Source organism: Hibiscus syriacus, unplaced genomic scaffold (genome assembly GCF_006381635.1).
Source record: "Hibiscus syriacus cultivar Baekdansim isolate YM2019G1 unplaced genomic scaffold, ASM638163v2 tig00110202_pilon, whole genome shotgun sequence".
In the NCBI taxonomy this organism is placed as follows: Eukaryota; Viridiplantae; Streptophyta; class Magnoliopsida; order Malvales; family Malvaceae; genus Hibiscus; species Hibiscus syriacus.
The window spans coordinates 7,640-19,088 of record NW_024062625.1 but is presented as its reverse complement, the minus strand read 5'-3'; the positions used below and the strand labels follow the sequence as shown (position 1 = coordinate 19,088).

Sequence of the window (11,449 nt, the reverse complement as noted above, 5' to 3'; positions counted from 1 at the left end):
AGGTACGTTGAAACAAGAGTTTAGAATGGTCATATTTGGGTCATTTGGATTAGGTGGAGGAATAAGAGGTCGGTTTTGACTTGAGCGACTAGACGATGTCCTAGGTCGTTTAGGATTTGACATGTTTTAAGAATCAGAATAGAATATGTAACCTGCAAATTTAAGCACATGTATGCAATATAATCAAACTCAAAACTCAAATGAGTCCTCTATATTTCAAGGTTCTCTAAATCGAATCCTAAAGGGCAATGTTTTAAAAAACTATTTGGAAAATAATGTTTGAAAATCATAATACATATAGTTTTTTATGAAAACAACATAATTGAATAAAAAACATCAATTAAAACAACAATTTTAGATTTTTTTTTATTTCGAAATTTAAAGATAATTTTTGAAAAATTGAGTGTTTTTGACGAAATTGGTTGTAAAATCATCATGTAACCAATGCCCAATGTAATGTTCATCTTAGAACCAATCAAAACTAGTCCTAACTTCAAAAATCAATGAAATAAAGGATTTTTAAATATTACCTTGAAAATTTGGATTTTATGAAAATGTGATGTTGTTTGCAGGAAATTAATGATGCTAGCAGGTTTATGAGTTGAAAACTGAGTGAAATTCGACTTGAAATCGTTGTTTTTAAGCGAATAGAAGATTTAGGGATGATAGAGAGTGAACGACATGAGAGAAGAGGAGGAAGGGTTTTGAGAGAAAATGGTTTATTTGAGTGTAATAAACCAGACCCCGTGGGGGGTATCAATTCCCTAAAGGGGGAATCGATTCCTCCTGCACTAAAATTCAAAAATCTGTGTATAAACACTCAAGATGCTACATTAATTAGCTTTATTGGTATTAGCAACTCATATATTGAAAGTTAATCATATCCAATCAATCAAATCTATCTTTAAGCATTATTTGAACATATAATTAATTTTCACTAAGAATCATAAACTCCCCCTAACTATTAGTATGGAATTCATTCAAAAATGTTATTTTATAAGCATTTTCAAATCTAATTTAAAAGTGCTAAAATTATTTTAAACACTAAGTGAAGATAGGCCAGTTAAACCTAATTCTCTCCTAAGTGTCCAAAATCTTTCCTTGTCTAAAGGTTTTGTAAAAATATCCGCTAATTGATGCAAAGTATCAACAAATTCTAGAATTACAACTTCCTTAGTGACATGGTCTCTAATGAAGTGATGTCTAATTTCAATGTGCTTAGTTCTAGAGTGTTGGATGGGATTTTTAGTGAGACAAATAACACTAGTATTGTCACACTTGATAGGAATGATAACTACTTCAATTCCATAATGAAAAAGTTGTTGTTTCATCCATAAAACTTGTGCACAACAACTACCGACTGAAATGTATTCCACTTCAGTGGTATATAATACAACACAATTTTATTTCTTTGAAAACCAAGAAATCGGCATATTTCCAAGGAATTGGCAAGTACCGGATGTGCTTTTCCTATCTATTTTGCATCCTCCATAATCCACATCAGAGAAGGCATGCAAGCTAAAGCTAGAGTCTCTAGGATACCAAAGTCCTAAACTAGGAGTGTCATTAAGGTATCTAAAGATTCTCTTAACAACTAGTAAATGTGATTCCTTAGGACATGATTGAAATCTAGCACATAAGCAAACACTAAACATAATGTCCGGTCTACTTGCGGTTAGATAAAGTAAAGAGCCAATCATTGACCTATATAATTCAACATCTACACATTTACATCCTTCATCTTTGTCAAGCTTTGTTGATGAGCTCATTGGAGTGTCATGAGGTTTCCCATTTTCCAGTCCAAATTTCTTGAGCATATCCTTAACGTACTTAGCTTGATTGATGAAGATGTCATATTTTCTTTGCTTGATTTGGAGTCCCAAGAAAAATGAGAGCTCCTCCATCATGCTCATCTCGAATTCACTTTGCATTAGCTTAGAAAATTCTTGGCAAAGAACATCATTAGTAGAACATAATATTATATCATCAACAGAAATTTGAACTACTAATAAATCTTTACCTTTATGCTTTAAAAACAATGTAGTGTCAACCTTCCATTTTGAAAACCCTTTTTCAATTAAAAAGTTTGACAATATTTTATACCAAGCTCTAGGAGCTTGTTTTAAACCATAAAGCGCTTTTGTCAATTTAATAACATAATTTGGAAATTTTGAATCTTCAAAACCAGGAGGTTGTTCCACATACACTTCTTCTTTTATAAAACCATTTAAAAATGCACTTTTAACATCCATTCGATATAATTTAAATTCATTGAAACATGCAAATGCTAATAACATTCTAATTGCTTCCATCCTAGCTACGGGAGCATATGTTTAATCATAGTCTATGCCCTCTTCTTGAGTATACCCTTGAGCAAAAAGTCTAGCCTTGTTTCTCACTATATTATCACTTTCATCAAGCTTATTCCTAAATACCCATCTAGTACCTACAATAGATTTATTACTAGACCTTTCAACTAATGTTCATACTCTACTTCTTTCAAATTGATTTAACTATTCTTGCATAGCCATAATCCAATGTTCATCATTTAATGCTTCTTTAATATTCTTAGGCTCTATGCATGAAATAAATGCAACATAATTACATATATTTCTAAGAGAAGATCGAGTTATTACCCCTTTGGATGGATCACCTATTATTTCACCATCCTTGACATAGTTGTATTCCCTTGGGTAAGAGACTTCCCTTTCTTCAATGGTTGGATTCTCGAGAGGATCTTGAGTTTCCTCATCTTTCATTTCTTCCTTTGATGATGGTTTTCCAATGTCATGTCTGACGTCATTTATGTTTATAATACATACATCATCATTCACACAAGAATCCTTCCTCGGAAGGGGATTATCATCGAAAACAACATGTATAGACTCTTCTACAACTAAAGTTCTTTTATTAAATACTCGATAAGTTTTAGAATTTATGGAATAACCCAGAAAAATTCCTTCATCACTTTTAGCATCAAATTTGCCAAGATTGTCTTTACCGTTGTTTAAAACAAAACATTTACATCCAAAAGGATGAAAATAACTAATGTTAGGCTTTTTATTTTTAAAAAGTTCATATGGAGTTTTCTTCAAAATAGGCCTAATCATTACTCGATTAATAACATAACAAACGGTATTTGTGGCTTCCGCCCAAAAATACTTTGGCAAATTGTTTTCACAAAGCAAGGTTCTAGCCATTTCTTATAAAGTTTGATTTTCCTCTCAACAACTCAATTTTGTTGAGGGGTTCTAGGTGCTGAAAAATTATGGCTAATACCATTAGAATTACAAAATTCAGTAAATCCAAGATTTTCAAATTCAATTCCATGATCAATCCTAACACTAGTTATAGAGTAACCTTTTTCGTTTTGGATTACTTTTGAAAACGTGATGTATTTTTCTAATGCTTCATCTTTAGTACTTAATAATAGAATCCAAGTATATCTAGAGTAGTCATTTACCAAGACAAATGAATATTGTTTTCCACCCAAGCTAGTAGTTCTAGATGGCCCAAAAAGATCTAAATGAATCAATTATAATATTATACCAGTTGATACATTATTAATGGATTTAAAAGAAACTCGCTTTTGTTTTCCTTTAGCACAAGCATCACAGATTTTATCATTATCAAATTTTAGCTTTGGCAACCCTCTAACTAAGTCTCCTTGAATTAGTCGTTCTAAAACACTCATACTAGCATGTCCTAGTCTCCTATGCCATAACCAACTATCATGCTCATCCTTAGCAACTAGGCATAAATTAATCATATCTATAGAATCTAAATGCACCATGTAAATGTTTCATATTCTATGACCAACAAGCATAATCCGATTATATGCAATGTCAATCACTTTACAACCATTAATATCAAACATGACATTGAATCCTTTATCGTACAATTGACTAATACTCAATAGATTATTCTTTAATCCATTCACATATAAAACATTCTTAATTTGTATGAAAGAGATATTACCTATAGTGTTTATACATTCAATGTGATATTTGAGTTATCACCAAAAGTCTCATCTCCTCCATTTTGGCGTTGAGCTCTATGAACCGGTTTTTATCTCCGGTCATGTGTCTTGAGCATCCACTATCAAGGTACCATGAGTTTGAATTTGTTTCTCATGCCTTGTAGCAATGCCCTTTCCCTACAAACATAGATTAATTTTTTATTTTTGGTACCCAAATTCTTGTGGGGTCCATATTCATTAGTCTCCAAATTCTAGTCCCTTTAGGTATCCATTGGTGTAGGATATTCTTATCTTTAGTAGTAACGAGTTATTTAGGAACCCATATATTTCTAACGATTTTTCCATTTAAGGTTCGTTGAGGACCTCTATGATTGTAGTTTCTAAAACTTTTTCTAACAAAGTTGGATTTTGAATTTTCTCCTTTTTCAAAACGTTTTGATCAAACTTTATCAAAATAAGCTTTAAGATCATCAATTTTCTTTTGGTGATCATTATTAACTCTTGAAAGTAGATTATGCAAATCATTATTTTTCTTTTCAAATTCATTTAATTTGATTTGCAATTCTTTGATCTTACTTTCAAGATCATTGTTGGTTTTGGACATAAAACTATTTTCACTTTTTAATTTTGAAATATCATTTTTGTATTTTGAAAATAAAGTCTTATAATCCGAAGCCAACCCATTATAATCCTCTAATAACTCGTCATAAGATAATTTATCCGAATCGAATGAGTTAGAGGTTACCTTAGAATCTTCTGCGAATGCCATCAAGCACAAGTTTGCTACTTCTTGTTCCTCTTCATCAGAACCTTCTTCATCACTCCATGTAGCCACGTGAGCCTTATGTTTATTCTTTGATTGATCATTTCTCTTCAATTGTGGGCAATCATATTTGACATGCCCCAATTTTTTTGCATTCATAGCAAATGATCGAGTCCTTCTCCTTTGGTTCAGTTTTAAAGCCTTCATTTCGTTTGAATTTTCTTCCTCGGTTGGGCCTCATTAATTTTCTGAACCGTTTGGCAAATAATTTCATTTCCTCTTCATCGTCATCTTCATCTGAATCACTCTCATCTTTTGTGGATTTGAGAGAAACTCCAACGTTTTCATTCTTCTTTGTTGTCTCATCAATCTTATCGAAGTCTACCTCATCTTGAAGCATTATTTCATAAGTGAGTAGTGAACCAATTAGTTCTTCAAGGGTTAAGGACTTTAAGTTCTTAGCCTCGATGAATGTCTTCTTCTTTGATTGCCATGATTTTGGAAGTGAGTAAACCAACTTCCTCACAAGCTTTTCATTTGGAATGATCTCTCCATATGATTTGAGACCATTAACAATCGTGGAAAATCTATCTGTCATAACATTGATGTCTTCATCCGGTTTCATCCTGAAATTTTCATAGCTATGAGTTAGAAGACTAATTTTAGATTCTTTTACCTCATCGGTGCCTTCATGAGTGACTTGTAGTTTGTCTAACATTTCTTTGGCGGTTGTATAAGATGAAAATCTTCCATATTCATCTGATCTAAGAGCATAAAAAATAATATAAATGACTTTAGACTTGAGCTGTAACATTCTTGTTTCTCCTTCACTCCACAATCTTGGGTGAGTGGAAGGTTTGATGTATCCATATTCTATGACATTCCATGCTCCCATGTCACTTGCTTGAATGAAGTACATTATTTTATTCTTCCAATAGGCATAGTTAGCTCCATTGAAGAAATAAGGCTTGTTGACAGGCATTGAATCGAGAACGAAGTGTTGTTTGAAGAGTCGACCATTGATGACTTAAATATCGATGTAACTCTTCCCGAATCGACTCAAGAGGCGATTAAACCTTCAAATGAGTGAGGCTCTGATACCAATTGTTGAGTTAATCGATTGACGAATATAGCCAAGAGGGGGTTGAATTGGAAATTAAAATTTGGTGGAAGCTTTTGCAGAAAATTGAAATATTTGCATAACGATTTAGAGTGTTCGACTTTCTCAACCAAAGTCTATGTCCACTACCTTAGCTATCCACACTAAGGATTTTCCACAAATTCACTAATTTGTCTTTCTTTTGAGGACAAAGAGTAATCTTACAAATCCCTCAAGAATTATACCCCAAATTCTTGAGAACACTCTCTCCCAAAGAGAACAATAAAAATTTTGCAAACTTACAAGAAAATCCTCACAAGGAAAGATGTTTGCACAATTCTAGAACAAAGAAAGAACACTCAAGAATAATACAATTGAGCATAATAAGTGTTCTTGAAAGCAAAGATGAATATTGAATGAAATTTGGCTTGAAATTGCTCAAACTTGAGGTTTGATGCTTTCTTTTTGATTCTCTCTTGTTTTTGTTTCTTGTTATTGATCAATGGCTTATAAGCTTGTTTAAATACTCCTTCAATTGATTCTGAATGTTGGGGATGATTAGTGGAGTCAATAGAGCCGTTTAAGTGTGAAAAACAATTAATAAAACTGCTTGGAGCGTGGTGGGAATCGGTACCCCCTCATAGGGAATCGGTTCATGTAGTGTAAAATTCAAATATTTCGACCGTTAAACAGGGGGAATCAGTTCCCTCCGAGCAATCTGTTATTTCTCAGAGCCAAACCATTCAGGGGGAATCGGTACTCCCTGGGAGGAATCTGTTCCCTGTGGGCAATCTGCCCATTTTGGTTTGATTTTAATTAAGAAATTATTTTTGACTCGATTAAGGCTGGAAATACTTTGGAAATTTGTTTAAAAGATTAAAACATATTTTTTACACTTTAGTAAGGATTAAATGAACTTTGAAAAACTTGGAGTAATTTTTTATATTCGAATAATTATATTGAATATACTTAGAAAATCTTTTGTAAAATATAAAATTCATTTAACTTAATTTGTTATATTGAAACATCAAAATATTTTCAACAGAATAAAATTCCCAGGAATATTTATTGTTGGGAAAGAAAAATTACCCTCAGTTGGGAAAGAATACCCAACTAAACATGGGTATCCTTAGTGAGGAAAAAAAATATTCCTCTGAGGAATCCTAAAATCCTCCATCCAAACGCCTCCTAAAGAGTTTTTCAAATATTTTGAATTCTAAAGTTTAAATTGTTATCTCATTTATATCAAATCATTAACTCCATTAAAAAACACAAAGATAAATTTTATATTTAGTCACTCAACTATTTTTGCAGTTCTATTTTAATCACCTAACTATTTTTTTACAAAATCATCATTAAACTTAAGTTATTGTTTCATTTAGCCACCTAATTTCATTTGATTTATTTATATCACATATTTTAAAAGATAAAAATATGATAACTTAAATAATAAACAATAAATAATATTATATCGCATATTTTTTATTCCACGTATGAATTTAATTTACAATTATAAATAATATTATAAAGTAAATAATAAATAACATATTATATTTATATAATTAAAATTTTAATAAAAAATAAAAAAAAATATTAATTAAAATATCATTAATATTTTAAGAAATAGAAATATGAGCAATGATATTTGATAGATTTTGGATATGAATAGCAGGCCGTAAATGGATCTTAAGCAAGCAAACTGGACCCTGTACAGAGAATTTCAAACTTGACTTCGGTGGCAATTGCCATGCCGCCTTCTCCAACTGAAAAATATCCCATTTTTTATTCATCTGTTATGTTTATTGGGCTGCCTTCAAAATAAATAGTGGTAGATCTATAAATTCTTTAGGTGTCCACATATGCATTAATAATATAAAAATTTCGTATGATATATATATAAATAAAATTTTGGAGTGATCATAATTAATAAAATAATTAACTAACTAAAGAAAATTTGGATTTCATGAAGAACATTACCCACTTTAGACTAAAGGCAGATCCGCCACTGCCTCAAAACCTTCACCTTCAAGATTATCACTGCAACTTGAAAAGATAAATTGTACAAATATGACTATTTACTATCATTAGGACTTTTTGCATGTTTTTATCTGTTGATGAATGAACTTCCAAATCTTGACGACGTCTATATGCTACCAACGTTAGAAATGGTATTTTTTTCTTACCGCCTAGGTATTTTTCGATTGACAATAATTTCTAGTCATCTAGTTGGCACTTACACTTCATGGTTATGCAATTATAATTGCACCTAAGCAGCTTAGTATATTACAGTATGTATGTACCATCCGTATGCATTTCTATCATAATTGTATCTCGTGTAATTGTTTTACAGTAAAATTCATTTTTGCTGCGTTCAAGTTCTGGAATGAGATGCCCCTCAACTGTACATACATGTATTTATATAAATCCATTCTTAAATGACCTCTTTATGAAACAAGATCTTTAACTTCTCTTCTGCCATCCCTGTCCCAGGAAGGTTGTAAAAACTTTATGAATGTACAGTACAGGTGCGTCTGAAAAACTCAAAAACCAAGTAATAACCAAAAGTTAAAATCACATGAATCTCAGTTCTACTCGCCATCCATATCAGGAAATACTTACCTACAGCCCCTGGCCTCAATGACTCCACGATAGAAATGGTTTCTTTTTGGCTCAGCCAACTATAGAATGGTTGGTAAACCAGAAGGTAACAACCAGGGAAAGAAAGAAAGAAAAAAGAAGAAAAGGACCACAGGCTGCACATGGGATAATAAAGCATGCTATGCTTTATTTATTTAGGGAGGTCTTTCAGTTTCTAGGCTTATGGGGGGGAGCTGAAGCCTGATGGCTTTGCTCTAGTCTTTGACATTTCACCCTCTAGCTGTAGTGCTGTACTGGTGGTCCTATGTTTCCTTATCATCAATATTACAATTAGTAGCAAGGAACCCAGCAGTTTCCTTGTTTCTGACGCCACGATTGGATACATTGATAAATGATTATATATAAATCTGAAATTTCATGCGCTAGCATAACCACTCCGAAGTGATGATTAATTTATTTCTGGGGTTGAAGCTGTCTCGAGTTATAATGGCCTTTGTACCGGAACTGTACAGGTGAAAAGGAAAGACCAGTGATCAAAGCAAGATTGATAATCTCCGACCTAATCAACACTTTTCATGTGCTTTTGATTTGGGTGTTAGTGATTCTTATTCAGCCACGACATGCATTCGTTACAATAAGTTCAAAAGCTAACCATCTACTCTTTCCATACAAGCTCCGGTTCTTCTACCGCACAAAAGGATAGAACTTTACAAGCTGTATCTAAAAATATCTAGGAGAGAGGCATATCCCTACAATGGTAGTTTCTTTGACAGACTTTCATTAACTTGTTGCATATCTAATCTAACTGCTTCCAGTTAAGTCTATATGTATTATCAATAGCTCCTTGAACCGAAAATTCAGTTGTCTTAGGTTATATGGTCTTAGCTATGTGAAATAAACTGCTAATTATATTATTAACTATACCATTAAAATAACGTTATATACGTTCAAGTTCTATATAAAGACTTTCCACAATTCTAAGAAGATAGCTCATCATTTGGTGAGAGTCTTGCATAAGGTCTGAAATTATATATGCCCCAATATCGTGCGTGGCGGTGCATCGATTCTTAATCTATCTTGCTTGGTGAGTGGTAAGTCTTTGACCTTCAAAAAAGACAAACTTATTATTATCAAATCATTACGTATATATACACATGCAATTTTTTTTTTTGGTCTTCTCTCAGTTCTCTGAACTTTGAACTAAGAACCCTTGTAAAAACAAGGTAATTAATCAGTGGACATTTACCCTAGCAGCTGATGCCGACACATGTTACCTTGGCCTACATTAATAGTTAGCTCAACTCCACGTGAAGGTTATTAACTACCACTATTACATTGTCTGGATCATTAATTTGCTTGGATAATCATCTCTCGTTACTCTTTAATCAGCATTAATATTTAGTAATGATCATTTTAAAAAAGAGAAATCTTTGGTTGAGTATCATGGATGAAAAAAAAGGTCTGTCCCATCAATGTAGTTTTCGTAACTATATATCGCATGGAAGCAGTTGATGACGGAGTACCTTGCAAGGTAAGCCCCAGTCATTTACTTGGCGGGTTCTCAAGGTTTTTAATGAAGGTTTAGGTGACCGTGTTAATTACACGCCTCTCAGTTGGCCGACAATTCATATTTGTCAGTAAAAAGAAAAGATAACATCTATATATCCTCTGATCAGCTCTTATGTATGTCATGTACTTGGTGGATTTTCTTCTCTGAGACTGAGAACCTGTTTTTTTCCTTGCCTGTTTCAGATTCAAACCAATCTATCTGTTTCCTAATTATGGTGCAATCAAAGAAGTTCAGAGGTGTAAGGCAGCGACAATGGGGCTCCTGGGTTTCTGAAATTCGCCACCCTTTACTGTAAGTCTATTCTATAAGCTTTTCTCGGTGTATTCAACATCAATTACTCTTGAATCTTTTATATATAATATTTTGTTACAGAAAGAGAAGAGTATGGCTTGGTACATTTGAAACAGCTGAAGAGGCAGCCCGAGCGTATGATCAAGCTGCAATCTTAATGAGTGGGAGGAATGCGAAAACGAACTTTCCCGCATCACAAACTCCAATTGGAGATCACCAGCAAGGCACTGAAAGTTCTTCCCATTCATCACCTCCGAATGAGTTATCTGAGCTTCTCCATGCAAAGCTTAGAAAATGCAGCAAGGCGCCATCCCCTTCCATGACTTGTCTAAGGCTGGACACGGAGAATTCTCACATCGGCGTGTGGCAAAAGCGGGCAGGGAAGACCTCGGACTCCAACTGGGTGATGACTGTCCAGCTTGGAAAAGGGAATCATGCTCAAGTTTCTGACAAAACATTGCCTTCCACAACACAAGGGTTGACAGAGACTACTGATCTTAGAGGAGAGATTGATGACGAAGAGAGAATTGCACTGCAAATGATAGAAGAGCTGCTTCATAGGAACTGTTCTTCGTTTGGCGTGCCAGAAGGGGAGGGTAACTTGTTTCTTTAATTACTAATAGATCATAATATATATATGAAGAATTTTTTAAGTATGTGATAGATTATAATTATAGGTTTACAGCTATATATATATAGAAGATGTCGATTAAGTTTATAATTGCCTGTGAGATAGTAATAATTGATTCATATAATAATATTTTCTCATATAAATTTTTGCTTTCTCCATAAGAATCTCCTCGACTTTTCACTTTCTTCATAGTATATAGGATATAATAATATGCGTGTGATTCTGTTAAATGTGTTGATATATCAAATTAAGAAAAACTAGGAAATATTATTAGTTAAGGACTACTATATAAATTCATGGAGAATCATCAACATATTAATTGACTGTCACTTTTAAAATATGTTAGAAATAAAATAATGATTTTATAGGGATAGATTCAAAGAGACGGACACATCTCTAAATATTTTAATTTCTTATATATTTTAGATATTTTCTTCGCTTTTGATTATCTATTTCACTTCCTAAAATTTTTATAAGTTCGTCACTCTAACATTAAATTATATATTCGTCCATGTACA

The 11,449-nt window shown here is 32.8% G+C and overlaps 1 protein-coding gene across 1 annotated transcript; it reads left to right on the top strand.

Moving 5' to 3' along the window:
* Positions 1-10,053: 10,053 nt before the first annotated feature.
* Positions 10,054-10,952, top strand: LOC120218973 (ethylene-responsive transcription factor WIN1-like). Its single transcript, XM_039215833.1, has 2 exons — positions 10,054-10,300; positions 10,382-10,952. Exons 1-2 carry the CDS (start codon positions 10,125-10,127, stop codon positions 10,911-10,913), a joined length of 708 nt encoding a protein of 235 aa, XP_039071764.1. The 5' UTR covers positions 10,054-10,124; the 3' UTR covers positions 10,914-10,952.
* Positions 10,953-11,449: the final 497 nt, after the last annotated feature.